The sequence below is a fragment of the Acromyrmex echinatior genome, chromosome 1 (genome assembly GCF_024713525.1).
Source record: "Acromyrmex echinatior isolate Ae372 chromosome 1, ASM2471352v2, whole genome shotgun sequence".
NCBI lineage: Eukaryota > Metazoa > Arthropoda > Insecta > Hymenoptera > Formicidae > Acromyrmex > Acromyrmex echinatior.
In genome coordinates this window covers 8,848,403-8,870,275 of record NC_141852.1, presented here as the reverse complement: position 1 = coordinate 8,870,275, position 21,873 = coordinate 8,848,403, and the positions used below count along the sequence as shown (strand labels likewise).

The 21,873-nt window shown below is 35.4% G+C and overlaps 2 protein-coding genes across 4 annotated transcripts; both read left to right on the top strand.

Annotated features, from left to right (window-relative positions):
* Nucleotides 1-6,889: 6,889 nt before the first annotated feature.
* Nucleotides 6,890-14,966, top strand: Pp2C1 (protein phosphatase 2C). 3 transcript variants are annotated; one of them, XM_011056993.2, is made up of 6 exons: nt 6,890-7,353; nt 8,293-8,643; nt 8,847-9,067; nt 9,338-9,481; nt 9,671-11,127; nt 11,416-14,966. In XM_011056993.2, the coding sequence occupies exons 1-6, from the start codon at nt 7,050-7,052 to the stop codon at nt 11,783-11,785; spliced, it is 2,847 nt and encodes a 948-aa protein (XP_011055295.1). In that variant the 5' UTR covers nt 6,890-7,049; the 3' UTR covers nt 11,786-14,966. The 3 variants fall into 3 exon arrangements, with proteins under 3 accessions (XP_011055295.1, XP_011055296.1, XP_087260702.1); XM_011056994.2 differs by having other exon boundaries at nt 7,021-7,353; nt 9,341-9,481; XM_087404576.1 differs by lacking the exon at nt 6,890-7,353 and adding an exon at nt 7,368-7,785.
* A 331-nt stretch (nt 14,967-15,297) lies between these two features.
* On the top strand, nt 15,298-18,634 carry LOC105146613 (kanadaptin). Its single transcript, XM_011056995.2, has 6 exons — nt 15,298-16,514; nt 16,779-17,068; nt 17,193-17,335; nt 17,406-17,566; nt 17,649-18,020; nt 18,108-18,634. The coding sequence occupies exons 1-6, from the start codon at nt 15,690-15,692 to the stop codon at nt 18,552-18,554; spliced, it is 2,238 nt and encodes a 745-aa protein (XP_011055297.1). The 5' UTR covers nt 15,298-15,689; the 3' UTR covers nt 18,555-18,634.
* Nucleotides 18,635-21,873: the final 3,239 nt, after the last annotated feature.

Genomic DNA, 21,873 nt, shown 5'->3' with positions numbered 1-21,873 from the left:
AACTCTGACTCATTGTTTGCTGCACGTAGAAGGGCACGGTTATTCTATTCTATAGAAGGACAGTCGCCAATCAAAAGCAATCGTCAGACGGAATTTCAAGAGACTGAGCAATCCTATCAGTATAAGTCACCAGCTCCGTGACTCACGGACCGTTGGAGGCGACGACGAGGCTTTAACGAGACTCAACAAGCACGAACCTGCACAGTTTAGTCTAAGCTGGCTGGGGAATGCCTGGGGAATGCCCGACACCGGATGTATCCGCGTATTGCTCGCCTCGACGCGGACAATCGATAAAAAGATGCTAACAAAACCGCGAAGGCCGCTTGCAAACGTAAAGTACACACGTTAGATACGTCCTCCTTGCGATTATACATACAATGTTCTGGGAAACACTAGTGAGCGACGAAGGATCTAGATAGGATACAGATAGGATATAGAAGGATCATAATAATATTATAAGGATCATTTGTTATCGTGACCTTATTTTGTCAATTATAACTGACAAATGAAGTTATAATGACGTTCTATGATGTCATATTATTATGACTCCGCAGAACATAAACTAACAATATGACGTTGCACGTCAATATTATAATTTCCTACTCAATAATACAATTGTTATATACAATATGTGTTATATTATTGAGGACAATGTAATATGATGTAGCTAATGTTTATTATTATAGCGAATTCGATTCGACGTATTTACTATTTACTACTTAGTGGCACACTGGTGCATATATTAAAGCCGCCATACACAAATTAGTGTAAAGAGATGTGTGCTTAACATAAATATAAAAATAGGTTAAACCGTGAAATTCTCAATACATTTTAATGTACTGTTAAATCAAATATATTTTATAATTTGAAATATATACATGTCACTTTTATTTGTCAGATTTAAATCAATGTACAACGACTTTAATATGCACTATTCTAACTGAATTCGCTATTAGTTTATATTTTCCAGGACTATCTATCTAGACATATTATATCGTACTTTATATAACAAAACATAATTCAAAAAATAAGTTTAAATATTTGGAATCACTAAAATTTTGTAATTTTAATGTTAAAATGTAATTTCGATGTAATAATCTAATTGTAGAGGAATAAAAGTATGTAGTTAAATTATATTTTTTCTCCAGCATGTATACGAAATTATAATTTTTTAATTATGTTGTTATTGTAGCGATATATATGCGCGACGAATAATTCACGATTGATATTCGCGCACGTAAGATTACACAAGCGTTTTTATCGTGTTTTCCTATCATCGTTCTATTACAACAAAAAAGAACCGGATATCGAGATGAACATAGTGAATTATCAATATGAATGTGGAAAAATACGACTTGCGTCTCATTTTCGTCACGATTGGAAGGATTTTCGTTTGTCAGTAACATTGGAATTTGAACTTAGAGAAATTATACACCGATTTATAATATTTGTATCCGCGATTCTGTTTTTCGAGAATCGAGCGACGTCTAGATTCGCGCACCCTTTGCGCGAACCCTTCGAATCAGCTCGACCAATAAGAGATCGAGCTGAATAACCGAAAATTGTCCATTTGTAAATTTACAAACGAACAAGTCTAAATATGGACAGATCATGCGATCGCGTTTATTTATTCATAACGTAAATACCAACTTCAATAACATTAAACATAGGTGTAAAAAAAGACGCAAGTGATAGTACGACATTGATATAATTCAGGATTTATGACATAGTATGCTACATTTGCTTATGGAAAATAAATAACGCAGTAACCTTTTCATTCTATTTTAGCCAATAAAACACAGGTGGCGCTGGCTGTGCCGTTCGATACGCTTGCAACAGGAAGCCAAACTGGAAGACGTGCGGATTATCGATTAACTATTGAGAACTATCTCGAATTCTTCTCAAAAGAAATCTATAAAATATTTTTTTGAACGAGAATCATTCTCATCTTTTTTCTCAGTCCTTTTATCGCGATCTAAACGCTATAATCGTTGCATGACAATCGTTGCTCGCAGCTTGATTCACGTAGTGCGACCTAACAGTCAGTTCGCGACTGGCGGCGACCATCTTTTCCGAGAAAATGACGCAATCGATGACACATTTCAACGTCGCACATCGTTCGATTTAACGAACGGGTGCAGACGGTTTTTCCGGCGATCGTTCGTTTTCTACGCATCGAGATCGAAGTCCGAAGCCCTGGCGGATCAGCGACACGGCGCTATTTGCTCGGGAGCGTCGCACGCCGTTCCGCAGACTTTAATCCGTAGGTCGAGCGAAAGTCGCCAGCTGGTGAGAGCTATTTTGAACAGCGCGATGCAACGTTGCCACCTCTCCCTGCGATTGCCGTTGCGATCGAACAAGTTCAAACACGTGCGCCCCTCCGCGTTTTGCTCGCTCGGCATAGAGATAACCGCCTTGACGAAATATTCAGCACTTTTCGTCCGATCGCCGCGATTCGCTCTCGACGTTTTTAGGCCTTTCAAAACACCGTGCCAACGGGGTCGCATCGTTTCACCGACAAAATTTCTATCTCCCTCCGCCGAAGGACCGTTGGAAACGGAAGGAATCATGCGGGAAGGGAACAAGTCGACAGCAGCGTATCGTATATATCGCGAGAAATCTGAGATTCGAATTTCTAGGCATGCTGGAATTGCTGGAATATCTCTAAAAATCAGCGAAGATTAGACATTAGACGAAATTTATATGATTCTCGATTTGAATTCCAAAATCGCGGGAGCGCTCTGGACAATTTTTCATTAGGCGCGTCATCTTTCGCGACGATAGAGCTGGACAAGAAATCAGGTTGCTACCTCACGGCGAGAGAGCATGGAGACAGAGAGAGAGAGAGAGAGAGAGAGAGAGAGAGAGAGAGAGAGAGAGAGAGAGAGAGGGAGGGAGGGAGGAAGGGAGACAGAGAGATTGAAGAGAAAGGAAGTGCGGCAACATGGCATCTCCGTAACTGCGTGAGCGGAGATGCGCGGCATGAATATAGCGGCGGAGTTTAACGAGCTAGTGCATCGACGGGGTAACGGCGGGACGTTGGGCTACTACGGGGTGGGGCGCGGTGGAGCAGGTAGGAACGCAAATGAGCGCGGGGTAAAGGGGTGCGGAAAGTTTCCGCGGCGGTGGGGATCCGCGATGCGGGAGGCGGTAGGGAAAGGGGAACGCGCCGCCGGCTGGTCGCAGCTACTCTGCGCGTGCGATACGATACCACCAAGGTAACGTGTTACTTGAGTAGGCTGTAGAAAGATGCCTTTTGGAAATTTCACAAAACGCCCGTTTCCCTAGTGTTCTTCCCTTCTTTGAGCGCTTCGCACCCGGCATGCTAATGTTCATTTCTATACCAATGTAGATTAATTAATTTAATTTACTCTTTACTTTTTTCTAATACTTATAAGAAAAATTTTTTAAATGTAGAAAGTAAGTAAGAGAGAATAAAATTAATCTACATGGAGAAAATTGTTATATTAAGTTTTAATACAATTTTATTATGTCTTGTATTTTCGATGGACCATCACAACATGATTTCGACATAACTTTTACTATGATAATACTAACTTTTATTTAATAAATTTTGATTTTGTAATAAAAAATTTTTACTATGAAAAAGTGTAAAAATTACGTTGCATCATTGTTTTTAAAAAAATAGCTATAGCATTTAAATTTATAATTGTCATGATAATCCGCAGTTCCTACAACATTATAGTAATTTTAAATATAAAATTTTTTCCATGTACATTAGCAAAAATATACATAAAGAGAATAATGTGTCTATTTTTACTAATGTGGAGTAACTTTAACTCTGGATTAAATTTACTCCACTTTTTCCTAATGTTTAAAAAAAGATTAAAGATAAGTTAAAAAGAGATTAAAATTAATTTACATTGATAGAAATAGATATGAAGAGAATAATATTCATTTCCACTCATGTAGATTAATTTCAATCTTGATTTAATTTACTCTTTATTTTTTTTTAATATATAGAATTTTAGAAAAAAAGATAAAAGATAAGTTGAATCGAGATTAAAATTAATCTACATTGATAGAAATAGACATAATACGTCCATGTTTAACTTTATATTTCTCGCGTAATGTTTTTAACGTCATACTTACTCATATGAAATGTTTCTCACTTTTTAACTTTATATATCTTAATTTTCATTGTTCTCTTTGATAACTTACAATTAAATAAAGATTTATATTCAATACATTCTTCAGATAAAAATAAATGCAAATTTTTTTTAATTGTAAAATAATTTGTATTAAATATAATAGGTATAAAAGGTATACAAATAGCATGGCATTTTTTAATGAATTTATAAAATTATGGTGTCCTGAACGTCCCACGTGAGTAATAAAGAGTTAATACTTAACCTTAAACGTAACTCGCGTCTCGAATCGAGTAGCGCGACTAGCTCGACTAGCGGCGCACTTCATGCTCGCTATCTCTTTGAGAAAAGACAAGGTACTTACCTATATGTACACATTTAAGAGAGAAAAAAATGTGGCTGAAAAAAATAGCTCTGGTTTTGATATTCGATCTAATTGAAAGATATCAGACTATATGTTAAAGTTTTGTCTGAAGGTCGATTCTTTTCTTACCACATGAAAGCCAAATATTTTGAATTAAAAAAAACAACAAAGAAATGGATTGCGACAAGTGAACTTATCGATAGGTGAGAGTGTTCTTTCGAGGGGCGACGCGCCTCGACGGTGATTCGAAATAAAGATTGAAAGCTATGCTTAATCGGTAGATAAATAATTATCGCGGGTAAATCAATTCTGAGAAATACATGCATAACAGTGTTGCATGCATAACACAATTTTTTTTCTTTTTGCCGATACAAAAATTGATTTATATCTAAATGACACAAAGTCCAAAATCGGAACATAAGACATCTTACAGACGTCTTTTAGACAATTTTTGTAAAAATGTCTTTAAAACATGTCCTAAATTTGAACTTTTGTTTTCTGCATAGATAGATCATTATTTAAAAGAATTATTTAAAATTTCCACAACGAAATTATAAGTCAAATTACTCGTTTATCACTCGTGTTTATCACTTCTTATGTTTTGAAAATTTTACCATTATCTATTTTAAGAGAGTAAAAAGGATGGAATGTATGATAAGTCTCCAGAAATATTGTTCTATTTGTCACATATATATAAGTTAATGTATTCGAAGTAAATTCTATTCATAACATTCCCAAATAAAAAAATTTAAGATCAAGACTTTAGGTAAAACTAATTTTAAGAAACATCATAATGATGTCATTCAATATACTTGTCAAAAATTTATCACAATCATTGTCAAAAGTATCGAATGACATAATGATTTTTCTAAAATGATTTCTATTTGTCGCAGTGATTTTATGATTTTGTGTTCCTAGATTATCCATTTAATATCCATTTCTATCAATGTAGATTAATTTTAATTTGAATTCAACTACTTTTCATCTTTTTTTAATTCTAAGAAGTTTTTAATTCTCTCCAGAGCTGTAGCCAGCCTTCGCCCAAGTTCCACAACTATAAGATTAACTTTAATCTTGGAATTAGAAAAAATAAAAAATAAGAATAAGAATTTAAAAAAAAGAAAGAATAAATTAAAGCGAGATTAAAGTTGATCTTGTCCATAGTTGTGGAACTGGGATTTGAAACTAGAAAAAGATGAAGAGTTAATTGAAATTAAAATTAGTACATTGGTAGAAAACGGACCTATTGATAGAAAACAGATCTATTCTTTATTAACTTTAATTTCAGTTTAATTGATTCTTTATCTTTTTTTAATGTTTATATTTATTTTTATCAATTAATTAACTTTCATCTCGGTTTAATTTAATCTCTTTCAATACTTAAAACTAGAAGAAAATAAAAAGTAAGTTAAAATGAGATTAAAATTAATTTACATCGTTAGAATTGGACATACTTTACGCGCGTCGCTGTAAACGAAATTGAACGACCGCGAACTTCGCGAAGTTCAGAAACGCGCTCTTATCTCTCCTTGTCTATCTTCGATGTAAAGCGCATTTCTAACTTGCAGTCTTCCCGCGACCAATTAGAGGCCCGCCAACAGGATTTTCCCCCTCTGTTGTGGGGGTGAAGCACGTGGCGGCGAAATAATTGGACACAATGGGAAATCGCGAGTGCGAATCGAAAATGTATATTATCGTGACATATGGGGCTTAAAGACGTAAAGGTTCGTATCGCGCGAGATTCCGCTCGTCAACCGTCGATCGCGCGGCCGACTTTCAAGGTTTCGGCAGCGACGAAATGGCGAAATGCACGAGCGAACAAGCGGACGCACATACGCCCGTGTTTCCAGCCTTCGCTCATGTCTCTCTCTCTCTCTCTCTCTCTCTCTCTTTCTTTCTCTCGTCGGGTCTCTTTGCGGGGAAAAATCGTCGACGGAACGTGTGCGGTCCAAGCTCAGAATATGCCACCCGATCAGCGGCCCATGGCGATTGATTGCGGGCGACATATTCGAAAACACGCACGGAGCACGTCACGCATGTGAATTCCAAAATCTTCCGCTCTAGACGTTTCTCGAGAATCGTCGGCGAACGTCGGTTGCGTCCGTATCGGTGAAATCGTGGAACATCGAGGAGGCGCGCAGAGAAAGGAAAAGGAGACAGAGAGAAGTGAGAAGAGAACGCGTGCGCACGTGCACATGTGTGTGTGGGGTCGAGGGCTGCGGGTAGTAGAGGAGAAAACGAGATTTCCCCTTCCTCCTCCCGCGCGTCCGCCATTCGTCCACTATCCGCCAATCCCCACCGCGACGCTTCACTGTCGAGTGTCGACCGCAACGTCACCGTTCCCCCTCTTCCCCGCAGCGCCGCTGTATCTCTCTCTCGTGCGCGAGGATTGTGTGTGGCGCGCGCGGACCTGCCCAGTAAATGCGAGGCTTCCGTTCGACGAGTATACGTAGCGGTGAAAGAGTGCGTAATAAGCGCACCGTACACAGACAGTTTTTCGCACCTCGGCGACGTCGTCGTCGTCGTCGTCGTCGTCGTCGCTGTCACTTCAAAGAGAACAGTATCCAGACATCAACATGCCGCTCAGCATCGGCGTTAATCTACGAGTAACCGGTCACTGTAATCAGGGCGGCCGCAAATACATGGAGGACATGTTCTGCGTGGCGTTCCAGCCGACCCCGGACGACAAGGATCTGGAATACGCGTTTTTCGGGATCTTCGACGGCCATGGAGGCGGGGAAGCCGCGACCTTCGCCAAGGAACATCTCATGGACATTATCGTGAAGCAGAAAAACTTCTGGAGCGACCGCGACGAGGATGTGCTGCGGGCGATCAGGGACGGATATATGAACACTCATTACGCGATGTGGCGGGAGCTCGGTATGGAGATATAAGATTGTTGTGTTTCGTCGACTCGTTCTTGTTTGCACGCACAATGATTATCTTTTGCTTTCGCGCGAATTTTAAATTTTGCTCACCGTCGATAAGCACCGCGTATGCGATCCCTCTCGGCGGCGATGGTGACCCCCGTTGAGAATTTCTGTCATCATCCCGCGTATTTCTCCCCACCACCGTCACCGCCGTCACTGATTAGGTTAGAATTTAGGTTATGTAATTCTTCGAGCTAACCTGAAAATTTGGGCTTGGGAGAACGATGGGAATTAACCGATGCAACGACTTCTTACGTCGTCTCTCGTCGCGAATCTGGACCGCGGCGACTTCCGCGGCGATACCGTCGCGTGCACGCGCACTCACGCGCGCGCGCGCGTAAAGCGGAACGGGCGCGTCGACCTTGATCGCGAAGAACTTGCTGTAGGTTTATTTTTTATTGCTGCACCGGACTTAAACTTTCTTCTTCGCTTTCGCCAAATTTCAAATATAGGTTCTATCTTGTGTTCTCATTCTTGTGTTTATGCCTGTACTAGAACTTCCTCATTTTAAATAAATATTAGACATAAGGTTTGTAGTTGAATATACATAGGACTTGTTGTTTTAACTTTTTACACAATTTATCTTCCTTTTTTCTTTACACTAAAGAAAAAAAGAGAAAGACTATACAAGAAGTTGGATTAAAAAAACAAATGTTTTTAACTTAAAGCGAAATGGACATATGTTTGACATTGGCAAAAGTAAGAAAATATAGGAATAAAAAACTTATCTACTTTACTTTAAATTTCAAAAGTAAATACTAATACAGTTAGAAAAAATTCCTGTATACCTATTTTACTTTAAATACAAAGATTGCTAACTAGTTTAGCTATAAAAAAAAAACTTTGATATCTATCACGATAATATTTTAAACTGATGTTTTTTGTATAGACAAATGGCCGAGAACTGCATCTGGATTGCCATCCACAGCTGGCACAACCGCCAGCATTGCTTTTATAAGGAAGGGCAAGATTTATATAGGTCATGTGGGAGATTCCGCTATTATATTGGGATATCAGGCAGAGGACGATCCTCAATGGAGAGCAAAGGCACTTACGAGAGATCACAAGCCAGAGAGTGGGCCAGAAATGACGCGTATACAGGAATCTGGTGGAAAAGTGGTCAGTAAATCCGGTGTTCCAAGGGTTGTGTGGAACAGACCTCGCATTGGGCACAAAGGTCCAGTTCGAAGATCCACTCATATGGATGAGATCCCATTCCTTGCAGTAGCCAGATCTTTAGGTAAATGCATATTTATCAATATCTCTTTGTGGATATGGTCAATGATGCTACAAATGCTTTGAAGCATTTTTTGATTGATCAATTAGTAAAATTCTTTCTTTTGATTAGTCAATCAATGTTTTGAAGCATTTATGATGAAACTTTGATTGTACTCTGTCCAGTATTCTTATATACAAAAGAGCTTAAATTAAAATTTGTTTTAGGTGATTTATGGAGTTACAATTCAGAATTGAACACTTTTGTCGTCTCCCCTGAGCCGGATGTGAAAGTTATTCCAGTTGACGTCAAATCACATCGTTGTCTTATTTTTGGTACTGATGGCCTATGGAATATGTTATCTCCGCAAGCTGCAGTAGCTATTGTCCAAACCACAGACAGACACAATGAGAAACATTTGATAGCCTCTCAGCAGACCGGTAATGGAGTAAGTTTCGCGCGCGTATTATTAATTATACATATAATTATTAAGTATACAAGTTAAGTATACATACAAATTGTTGTCTTAATATATAGTATGGTAATTTATTAGGTGTTGGAATTAATTCGTAGCGTTTTTAATGAAAGAATGTTATTTATTTCACATGAGCATTAAAAAATACATTAATGAAAGTACTTCCCATCACTTGTAAAACGCTACGAATTAATTCCAACACCTAATATATATGATAATGAGGTATATAAATCGTTTTGATAGCAGGCTGATTTACAAATGTGGATAAATCCTTCGAAAAATCTTGTGGATCGTGCATTGGAGAGGTGGTCGTCGACGAGGTTACGAGCAGATAATACTAGTGTTGTAACATTAATGTTAGATCCATCAGGACCATGCCGCAGTGAGGTATGAAGAATACTTGTTTTGAAAAAATCTAATGTACATAAATAATTCATATGTAAATATTGACAAAGTTAAAGTAAAAAGTTTAGTCGTTTAAATTTTGAATAAATTGAGATTTTGTAAGAAATCTAATATTATGATATAACTGTAAAACTATTAATACTATAACTAAGATATCTGTCTTTATTAAAGGTACTGTTTAATCAAAAGAAGGACCGTGTTATACATCACGGAACACAAGTACCAGTTACAACAAGAGAACCTGAAATTGTTGAAAGAATCAATTCAAAAGTTACATCGCCGTGCATGTGCATGCCAATACCACCGCCAAGCGCTTCCTTGGATCTTGACATTGATCCTAAACAACCGGACTCGTCGAACGGAAATGAGGAGACTGTCGATCAAACGTTACAGCCGGAGGTAGTCTCATGTCCTGAAAAATCAATTTCATCACAGATTGACGCTTCGAAATTACGGGAGACCGCGATAGACAAGAGTATCGAGACTACCGATGTCGGCGAAAGTATTCAAGTCGCTGAAATTTCCTCCAGTCAAATGCCAGAAGAACCTGGAGATTTGGAAAGTAAGAAAACAAATGAAATCAATCATGAAAAATTGAAATATCTTGAGGACGAAGAAAAGCCGATAATTGAACAGAATGAAAAAGCAAAGAATGATCATTTGCAGAGTCAGATTCAATCAAATTTAAAATCAAATAAATTCATCGAGCCTAAAGAAATTATAACTGAAACAGAGATGTCTAACGTGACTCGACAGAATGCATGTCCCAATGCGAACGAGGAGGCGCTTCACCCTCCTCTTGTAAGTAGGTTACGTCGAAGCGGTATTGTTTCTGTTAAAAGTAACAGTTTCGATAATGGTGAGGTGAAAAGTGGCGTCTTAAACGGATCGAGACATAATAATAAGCAGCACCCTTTATTTCCCGCGAGAGCGGACGTCAGAACGATAAAGCGACGACATAGTTTAAGCTCTTCTCAAACTCGGAATGCTTTCACTGACGTCGCACCGACTCCAGATTCGAAGACTTATGTAAGCGTGAAGTCGCGGTACAGCAGGGTAGCGAAATCATCTATCGCAGAAAGTACAATGGTAGAGGAGACGAAGAATGCATTGAAGACGGCTAGCGACTGTGTTATAAGTAATAAACGTAGACATAGCACAATCACACAAGCCTCTGTCTCGTCATCTGGAGTTGAGAATAGCTGCCCACAGCAAGAACCATGTGCAAAGATGAGAACACGTTCTGAAGACCAACGGCACAGTCCCACGGATGAGAATGATCCGGCCAATCAAACGATGGAGAATGCTAATGCCCGATTAAGTTGGCCCACATCAGATAAACGATCGGATTCATCATTAAACGGTGCCACTTTAACGACGCTTTCTTCGTCATCGAATACGTTCCAACGTAGAAGTTTAGAAAAAAAAGCTACGCCTGTTAAAGCTATTAGGAGGTCGTCCATCAATGGTTCGACTCGACTGCAACATCTAAGAGGTAGTTTTGGCCTAAGGGAATGGGACCAAGGAAGAAATAACCGAACAAACAATTGTAATAATAGAAGGACATTAAATAGGACAGTAACGATAATCGGTCCTACGGATTCAACGATACCACAGCGATGGCTAAGGTTTGTTTAATTATGTTTCTTTATTCTCAAGAAATTATTTTTATGTGATATATTTATATTGTTCTTGATAATACTCACGTGATATTTATTTTGTTTTATAAAATAAGTATTCGAATATTTGTTTTATGAAATAAAATAAATATTGCTATAAATATCAAGATTATAATTAAATGGAGCATATTGTGCGGATTGTTAGAATAATGTAGATTGCATGATTTTGTTGATATCGAAATACATGTTTAACCCCCCATAAACTTACTAAATTCTGCAATTTCCTATATTGTTTAGATCAGACACAATGGCGGCAACGCCTGTGAAAACACTACGTTCGCGTAACGTAGATATCGCCGGGCACACAATATCTGCGCAATTAGTTCATCAATACGGAGTAGTGAAGCAAAATCGATTGCCTCTACCGAAGCTGAAGCAGTCTGCGAACAGTGGATCGCTGCAATCGAGTAGAGTCAGGTCTTCCTCGTTGTCAGCCAATAAACTTAAACAAGCAAATGGTAACAGTGGAAGCGTGAGTACTTGCGCTACCATAAATCCCTCGACAGCAGGTTCCACTTCTGCTATAGCTAAAAAAGTCAAATCACCGTATAATCCTAGTGCTCGATCTCTGAGCACGCGATCTCGAATCAAACGTCTTGGAAAGTAAGAGAATAATGAATGGTTGTAGTTTTGCGAATTCGCGAATTTCAGGGTATGACACTCTTACCCTTATTTTGCTATCTGCGAATTCTAATTACGATATAAAAAGTGATTGTTACATGCATTTTATATTTCTTTAAAACTTCCCCACTTTCATCTTTGAAACTGTGTACTCTTTTATTCAAGGTGTCTGCTATAAATGGGGCTTGAATACTCTTAATTAGTCTTATTATCCATTTTATTTTTTAAAATTGAATAAAAAATCAGAGATTTAAATTAATTATCTTCTATACAAAATTATTTTATTTTAGGTATCAAATTTTAAAAAATCGTGGTCTAAATAATTTGCAAATACTTATACTTGTTTGTGACAATTACTATTGATTTATTGAATGTATTACTTTGTATTTTGTCATTGGAATTATTTACTGACCTTTTATGTTCGTACATGAATTGCATATATCTATTTCATTTTATAATATTGCTTGCTGCATGGAAATAAATTGCTGCGCTCTCCTATTCTATTTATTAAACACGTTTATTAATTCCTTAGAAAAGGATACTACAATATCGTTTAGAATGGACTAAAAGAAATTGAACTAGTCATTCATTGAAAGAGTATCATTATATTCGAAATTTTCTTTACGTAGTTTACAAGACTGTGCTTTCGCAATTTCTAAAGAAAGTTTTTTTTTATATTCTTTTATATATAGGCGAATATTAAATGCAAATTTATAAAGAGTTCTTATGTTTAAATCGAGTCAATTGGCATAAGAAGCACAGTTGAAGAGCGATATGAAAAATTAATATCACGAGAAATTTCCAATAAAAGTACGACAAAAAATATTCCTAACACTTTTTATATGCTTTTCAATATTCGCATAGATTACCAAGTATCACGTAGGAAAAAATATGAAAGTATAATATGAGTGTATGCATAAAGTAGCCTGACAATAAGAAAGTACAGTTGTGTAAAAACTTGGGGTATTCGTATGCATATCTCACATTTGCACATTTTCAGTGATAACTATTGTTTGCGATCTTTACCTTCGACCGTATGAGGCAGCCAAACATATAGGATTGAATATGAAATATGAATGCGCGGCTGTGCACACACGTGTATTGCTAAAAAGAAATAATTTTTCCCTCTCTTCCTAATTCCGCTCAACGACAGTCTCAGTTCGGAAGGAATTCGCGAGTCAAAAAGGCGCCGTAGAGAATACCTATGATTAAGCATTAAACTATTTTCTAGTATGTAAGATATGCAATTACACTGATCTGCCTTGACTGAGTACGGAGTGGTTGTTGAACAATTCTATAAATAGAATTCTAAGAATTAATATATGGTTGAGAATAATTGGTAATCTTCTATCATATATATAAATTGTTGCGTAGATAAATAATGTATGACAAAAAAAGAATTTAAATTCACTTCTGGAGAAAATTCCAGGCGCATGGTCTCGAATAACGACCACTCGGTACGAAGCACCAAACGACTGTTTATTGTACGTTATAAAAGATAATTAGATTATATTTAGACAGAATATTGAAAGCACAGTTTGAAAAGCAATCAAGAGATTCAAATTTCTATCGATACGAACAATTGTACAATTGTGTTCCAAATGCAAATGTGCACTATACTAGTGATCTAATGATAATAATTAAGTCACTGAAGAAGAAAGATTTATATCTGATATATGTATCTGACATTAATATATACAATGTATTAATATCAGAATATAAAAAACAGTGTATGATCTTCTATATCAGTCTTTCACATAATAAAGTTGTCATTTTATCTCGTGCAAAGAAAAAAAAGGCAATTCAGAATGGAATATCTATTTGGTTTCATTATAAAAATTACGCACAACGCGTTCGTTTATAATTCCATGATAAATAGAAATCCTCCGTTTGAGTTTCGCTTATTACGAATGTATATTGTTTTCTGTTTAGTTTTGATTATTTTGCATCTATATATTGAAAGAAATATTTTAAAGTTTGTAACAAAGATCAGTAACGAATATATATACCTTTCGGTATAATAATATGTAGTCACTTTAGAATTTATACGTTTTTAAAGAAAAGAAAAAAAGAGAGAAAAAATTATGTAAATACCGATGAAATGTAAAATGTTAACAATATATATTTATCGATATTACATCAATTATTTATTGACTAGCTTTTAAAATGATTCGATTTTCTGTGTAAATAAGATCGTGCAGGTAATATATGCTTGAAATATATCGTTTGGGATTTCTTAGAGAGAAATTATCATTACAAGATAGTCACTGCGAGACAGCTGTATTAAAAACGAAAAAAGGGACAAAAGGGATGACGTGTGCCTACAATAGTTACCACTTGCGAACATGTGTGCGTGTATGTGTGTGTGCGTGTGGCATGTATGTACATGTATGTGTCTAGATAAGGGATTACATCTTTGAGGAAAAGTTTTAAAGTAGGGTGTTGCGAAGAACAGAGTTGAGTTACCGAGGAAAGAGACATGTGCTAGTACAGCGAAGATTTATTTATCCTTTTTGGTGCATGCCCGTAAGTCTCACACTGTATGTAAATACAGTGTTAATAAATATAATTATATATATATATATATATATATATATATATATATAAAACATAGAAATTGTATAGATAAATTTAAGCGATTATTACTACGTTTACACGATTCGATTTATCAAATTATGACATCGATGTTATGAAATCAGTCATTCCATTCTTCAGAGGAATAATTATGATTGGCCAGTTTTATAATATCGATGTTATGACTTCGGCATAAATTAAGTTGTGTAATGTAGTCAATCAATGGCAAAGAGGAGCAAGGCGCCTCGGTATAGCGTTCGTCTGTTGAAACAAATTACAGGGGAGGCGAATGTAAGAACGAATCTACCTTGCGCGCCCGTAGATTTATCATTTGTTACATCGTAGAGATATGATGAAACCGAGTATTTTTTAAGAGGTGAAGAATATAAGAATTTATGACATAAAGCGAGAAAGACGAAGAGAGAACTGTTAGTGAGAAGAAATAATATATAGCGATTTATCTCAGGTTAAGAGAATTGTGGCAGGGGGGAAGTAGATATCGGAGGAACTCGAACAAATGTGTGATCACGTTTATATAATCTGTATATTTTAATTAAATAAACTGAGATATACAAGTCCTATTATTAAACTGACGCTCACGACTATTTCTGCGATTATTCCAGCTATAAGTGTCTATCATGAAGGATTGTTAGATTTATCATGTATTTAATAATTTATTTATTTGATATCAAATTTTAAGACACACTTATTAGTCTGAATCCTTTAATTTTAAGTTAAAATTGTTCTAAATCAATTTTCTATTTACATATAAAGATTTTTTTATTGGATGTTATTTTAAGCTTCAGTAAAAAAAAGAAAGAAATTAACGATCGACATTTGGTAAATTTTAATTATGATAAATGAAGGTACTCCAATTCAAAAAGTATCGATATTATCGATTGTCGGTACGAACCTTCCAATTATATATCTACAAGAATTTGTAAATGAATTTCCATAAGATTGTCGATTTTTAATATTTTTTTAATGTATGATAATTCGTAATTTGGATTCGTAACTATTTAAATTAATACATAGTTAAAAAGTCCTTGGAAAGAAGGTCTCATTTTTAATTGCACTTTATAAAGAGAGAGTAATAAACAGAGTAGTAGAGAAGGTGGAGAATCATTTGTGTTAGTTGATAGGTTATGGTCAGTTATGGTTATGCAAAATTCAATGCAATTGTGATGTCCAACATTGAAAGTGCCACGTGAATCCTGATTGATAGCTATGAAGTAATAATAATTTATAATAATACAAACAAGAATTTATGTGACAATTGACTGCTTTCTGACATAAAACTTGATAATACTGCAACCATGGAAGCAAACGAACGGGAGAACGATTCTGTAATTTCCCTTCCTAAGGATACTCTTAATAGTAACGTTGATGCAAGTAACGATGAAATGATTTCCAAATCACCGACGTGTGATGAGCAGAGCATTAGGAAGTCAGAAACGGAGGACGTGTCTGAATCTTGTCAAAGTACAGATACCTGTAAAGAACCAGGGTTTAAGAAGCCGCTTCTACTGATCGGTCCCAAGCGGGGTAAGACTGGAAAAATTCGAACTATGAAAAATGATACAGCACTCTCACCGTTTGAATTGTCTGTGAATAAGGAAGCTATCGAGCCTATCCAACTCCAAGATGACGTCGAAGTTAAGAGCGATAAACCAATAATAGAAGATTCCGTAGAGGAACATATCTCGTCCGACATAAGAAACATTCCTATACCATATTTAGAGCCAAAGTGGGGTGGGAAACCAATCGAGGAATATAAGTTGGAGATTCTTAAGTCGGGAGTAATTCTAGAAAAACTTGATTTAACTGAAAAAAGTTTTTACGTGATAGGGAGATTGCCTTGCTGTAATTTATCTCTTGCTCATCCGACTATCTCGAGGTACCATGCGATTATTCAATACAGAGCAATAGCAGATGAGAAAAATTCTACAGGTTTTTATTTATATGATTTGGAGAGTACACATGGCACATTTTGGAATGGGCATCGTATAAAACCAAGGACCTATGTTCGGTTACATGGTGGTCATATGATAAGGTTCGGTTGTAGTCAGAGGAAATATATTCTGCAAGCTCCACCAGACGATCAAGAAGAGGAATCTGAACTATCAGTTACACAACTTAAGGTTGGTTTTATTTATAATTATGTTTATGTGTAACTAACATGTTATAATTATGGTATTATAATATTATATAATATTTTACTATAATTAGTGTTGTTAAAATCAGTATTGCAAATATTTTATTATATTCGGTATTGTAATCTGAATTGTACATATTTTTTTGTAATTGGTATTATTATAATTAATCAGTATTGTGTAATATTTTGTTGTAATTATAACTTTGGTATTCTTTTGCAAGGCAAGACTTTCAAACGTATTTGTTTATAGGAAAAACGATTAGAAGAATTGCGGGAACGAGAAATGAGACAGCAAGAGGAAGAAGAAGCAGAAGAAAGAGCGAAACAGGAAGCAGAGAACGAGGGTATTGATTGGGGAATGGGAGAAGATGCAGATGAGGAAACAGATTTGACAGAAAATCCCTACGCTTCTATGGCAGATGAAGAACTATATTTAGATGATCCCAAGAAAACACTGAGAGGCTGGTTCGAAAGAGAGGGATATGATTTGCAATATCAAGTAGAAGAGAAAGGGATAGGCCAATTTTTATGTTGGATAAGGTAAATATAATTATATATAAGATAATCTTTGTATGTAGAGTACTTTAAGATTATATTTACATATTGTACTTTGACTTGTCGCTTTTCTCTTTTTTTATTAATATAAAAATAAAAACAATTTTAGTTTACCTAAAGAATGTTTCGGTGGTCGTTCCATGAAAGCAGAAACTCTTGTCAAAGGAAAGAAGAAAGAATCTGTTATTCAATGCGCTTTGGAAGCCTGTAGAATCTTAGACAGACACGGATTATTGCGACAAGCTAATCATGGTAACGTATAACATGAATAAATGATAATAATTTTTCGAACTTTATTTCTAATTATTGAATTATTAATTAGAGAGTCGAAGAAAAAAAGCAAAGAATTGGGAGGAGGAAGATTTTTACGATTCAGATGAAGATAACTTTTTGGATAGAACGGGAACAGTAGAGAAAAAACGTAAGCAGAGAATGAAATTGGCTGGAAAAATTGAAGAAAAAGTTGAGACATATAGCTCATTGGTAATGTCATTTTCACTTACGTCTATGTCTTTGGTATTATAAATATATCTTCAACCTTTATTGACATTTCATATTATTTCAGACTGAGAAGCATAACGAGATTGTAAACAAAATTTCACGTTTGAATGAGCGTTTAAAAGAAGCGCAAAGGAAAAATGCTAAAGTGGGGGAGTCTAACGAGGATTCGTTGGATGCCTTTATGTCTAGTTTAAACACATCTACTTTGAGTAAAAGCGACATAACGAAAATGAAAGTAGAGTTACAAAACTTACGTAAAGAAGAAATACAACTTGTCAAATTAGTAAACCTTACAAAACCAGCTAATTTGCCGCCTCTTGTCAGTCAAGTGCAAACAGAAAATAAAAGCGACAGCAAAAATCTCCAGCAAAAATCAAATTATTCTATGAAAAAGATTTCTCAACTTGAAAGAAGACGGAAGCTTTTTGAGGCCAACGTGAGTATTTTTCTTTTATTTATTGTTTTATTTTTTAGGTGAAAATATTTTATTGTTTTATTTATGATGTAAAAATATATTTTTCAGAACAAAAGCGATCCTGCGAATTCGTCTTTATATACTATGGATAATGAAGAAGGAGAAGAAGAAGAAGAAGTAGAAGAAGAAGAAGAAGAAGATGATGATGATGATGATGAACAAGAAGAGAATAAAAAAAATAATGTAATAATAAAAGAAGAAGATGCAAGTGTATATAAATCTGAATGCAAAAAGTCGACATCATACGAGGATGAAACGAAATCAAGTGACAGTATAAAAACTGATGATAAACCGATTATAAAAAACATCAATCAGGAAATGAAGAAACAAAACGTTGTAGAAAAGCGAAAAAAGGACAGTAAATCAGAGAAATGGAAAAATATGAAAAAGCTATACGATCAAGACGTTCATTCAGAAGATTATTCTACATGGGTACCGCCGCAAGACCAATCTGGCGATGGAAGAACAAATCTTAATGATAAATATGGATATTGAATTAGCTCTAACATTATATGTACGTAAGAAAAAACAATGTAAATATTCTCGATCAAGGATTTAACGTTACGTATTATAAAGAGACTATTTATTTTTTACACCTAAAATATATTAACACTAGAAGTACCAACTTTTCTTATTCAATTATTATGAAAATATTTAATAAATTACTATGAAAATAAAAAAATGACGAAGAAATCAAGTATTTCTTTAGTATAAAGTATTACTGAAAAATTTTAGAATCCCACCTTTTATACGAAGAATATAATATTAATAATTCTAAAAAATAGAAATGATAATGACCGCTTAGTATATCTAGTATTAAATTATACAACTTATTTAAAATCAAACTGAACAAATTATAAGTCAAAGTTAGATGTTTAAATTAAAATGTTAAAATTAATGAACAATAAAACACACTTCATATAATAAACGTTTTAATCTGTATCAGTTCATTAATGTTAAACAAAATGGTAATTATTGTAAATGGTTCATAATAAAAATTAAACGGTAGTTAAAGATATAAAATTTAAAACAGTAGTGTTACTGTATGAATTTTATTGTTTATTAATTTTATTAAATATCTAGCTTTTGTTCATAGCTCCTTTAATTTGTTTAGTTTGATTTGTAATCTATTTGAACCTTACATTGTCACTTTATTGTTTTCTTTAAAACATTTTTTTAATCAAAATGAATGCTTCGTTTTTAATGCTTTGGATTCGAAATTTTTAATTCATATGATGATCGATGATTATGCAAGAACCAGAGAGAAACCTGAGAGAGGACATAAGGACCTTTTTCCTATAACCACAAAATGCTTGCGCGCACTGCTCTCTGAAGAAGTGGATGTAAACTATACAACATATCCATTTTTTTGCAGTGCTCTTTGGAAATAAATCGCTGCAATAACTAAAATCTATTAAATTAATAGAGATTCAGGTTTCTCTCTATCTTTATTCATAGTCAGATCTTATATTTAAAGTCGCCTTAAGTACAGTCTTAGAATGTCATAAACGATAATCAGAAAGCCATATTAGCATCTTAGAATATTACTTAAGATGATGGTTTTAAAATAAGAATCCACTATGAATACCGGCCTTAATATCTATTGCACACTGGATGCGATGAGATGAGCGACGAGCGATATCCAATAATTAAAAAAATATTGGGTCATCTAAAAAGTATCCGCGGTTTTTTGTCACTAGATGTGTGTTGATGGTCATATATCTAGTGACAAAGTACCGCGGATACTTTTTAGATGACCCAATATAAGAACTCGGAATTTACGAGCAAGTTACCTTCCCAAATATTCAATTTATTTTTATATATTAGGGGTACAAATAAGTTCGTGCGGTTTTGAAAGAGATGGCGTAACTACTGTTTCATTCCACCGTTCCGTATTTCTAAGTATGCGTTGGATAGCTGCGTTGGTTAGTAGGTATTAAGTTCAGTATGTGTCATTTGTTCGAATTGTAAACAACAATATTTTTACTTCGTCAAATATGTCGAACTTTGTACCAAATAAATTTTTGCGGGGAGTTTTACTGCATTACTTCAATATGAAGAAAAGTGCTGCCGAAAGTCATCGTATTTTAGTGGAAGTTTATGGTGACCATGCTCTATCTGAGCGAACGTGTCAGAAGTGGTTTGCACGGTTTAAGAGTGGTGACTTTGACTTGGAAGACCAAGAGCGTGCCGGATGTCCAAGAAAGTTTGAAGACGCAGAATTAGAGGCATTACTCGATGAAGATCCATGTCAAACGCAAGAAGAGCTTGCATTATCATTGGAAGTGACTCAACAAAACATTTCTTTACGCTTCAAAGCCATGGGAATGATTCAGAAGCAAGGAAATTGGGTGCCGTACGAGTTGAAGCCGAGAGATGTTGAACGGCGTTTGTTTGCTTGTGAACAGCTGCTTGAAAGGCAAAGACGGAAGGGATTTCTGCATCTCATTGTGACTGGGGGCGAAAAATGGGTTTATTACGATAACCCCAAGTGCAGAAAATCATGGGGAGTTCCTGACCATGTTTCCACGTCGACGGCCAAACCGAATATTCACGGCAAGGTCATGCTCTGTATTTGGTGGGACCTGTTGGGCGTAGTGTATTATGAGCTGTTAAAACCGACTGAAACAATCACAGGCGATCAGTATCGAACGCAATTGATGCGTTTGAGCCGAGCATTGAAAGACAAACGGCCGCAATACAACGAGAGACACGATAAAGTGATTTTACAGCATGACAATACTCGATCCCATGTTGCGAAAGTGGTCAAGACATACTTGAAAACGTTGAAATGGGAAGTCCTACCCCACCCACCGTATTCTCCAGACATTGCTCCCTCTGACTATCACTTGTTTCGATCAATGGCACACGACCTGGCTGACCAGCACTTCCGGTCTTATGAAGAAGTAAAAAATTGGATCGATTCGTGGATCGCCTCAAAAGATGACCAGTTTTTTCGACGCGGGATTCGTACGCTGCCCGAAAGATGGGAGAAAGTAGTGGCCAGCGATGGACAATACTTTGAATCATAAATGTATAACCAGTTTTTTATTATATTAGGTGTTGGAATTAATTCGTAGCGTTTTTTAATGAAAGAATGTTATTTATTTCACATGAGCATTAAAAAATACATTAATGAAAGTACTTCCCATCACTTGTAAAACGCTACGAATTAATTCCAACACCTAATAAATAAAAGTTGTTAAATTTTAAGGATTAAAAAAAACTTTTTCTTTCTTTTTCTTATTAAATATTTTATGTTTTTAGTAAGTTAAAATGCGACGATTCGTATTATGTATTTATCGCGATTACATTTCAAAAAGAAATGTGAAGATCGGCACGCGGCATAACTACCTACCTGTACGAGCCTCGGAAATGGAATGACTGCGGTAACTACACATAAACGTGACGCATCACGCCGCTCCGTGCCATCCCGTATCATCTCCTCTCTAAAGCCGCGCGCCAACCTGTCGAAATAACGAATATTACGAATAAGTAAAATAATATATTCTTTATATTTTTAATGTTCTCCGATCTGTTTCTCCGAAGCTTTATTGCACGATTTTTATTTTTTTTTCTTAGATTCTTTACGCATTCACGCAGCTTATGAATATCTTAGTTTAATTGTTTTAAGATATAAGAGTTATTTAGTATTAATTATTTTAAATACAACTATACTTCCAACTTATTACTTATTAAACATATTTAATATTTTTTATTTTAATAAAATTGAAAATTCAATCAAGTTAATTTAGTGAATTTTGTCTTATAATATCTTATAAAATTACGACGTTTCTTTATGCAAATTTTCTGA

Coding starts and splice junctions, on each gene's coding strand:
- Pp2C1 (XM_011056993.2), top strand. CDS start 7,050: ATGCCGCTCAGCATCGGCGTTAATCTACGAGTAACCGGTCACTGTAAT. Junction 7,354..8,292: donor CGCGATGTGGCGGGAGCTCG/GTATGGAGATAT, acceptor TTTTTTGTATAG/ACAAATGGCCGAGAACTGCA. Junction 11,128..11,415: donor ATACCACAGCGATGGCTAAG/GTTTGTTTAATT, acceptor TATATTGTTTAG/ATCAGACACAATGGCGGCAA.
- LOC105146613 (XM_011056995.2), top strand. CDS start 15,690: ATGGAAGCAAACGAACGGGAGAACGATTCTGTAATTTCCCTTCCTAAG. Junction 17,069..17,192: donor CAATTTTTATGTTGGATAAG/GTAAATATAATT, acceptor AAACAATTTTAG/TTTACCTAAAGAATGTTTCG. Junction 18,021..18,107: donor GGAAGCTTTTTGAGGCCAAC/GTGAGTATTTTT, acceptor TATATTTTTCAG/AACAAAAGCGATCCTGCGAA.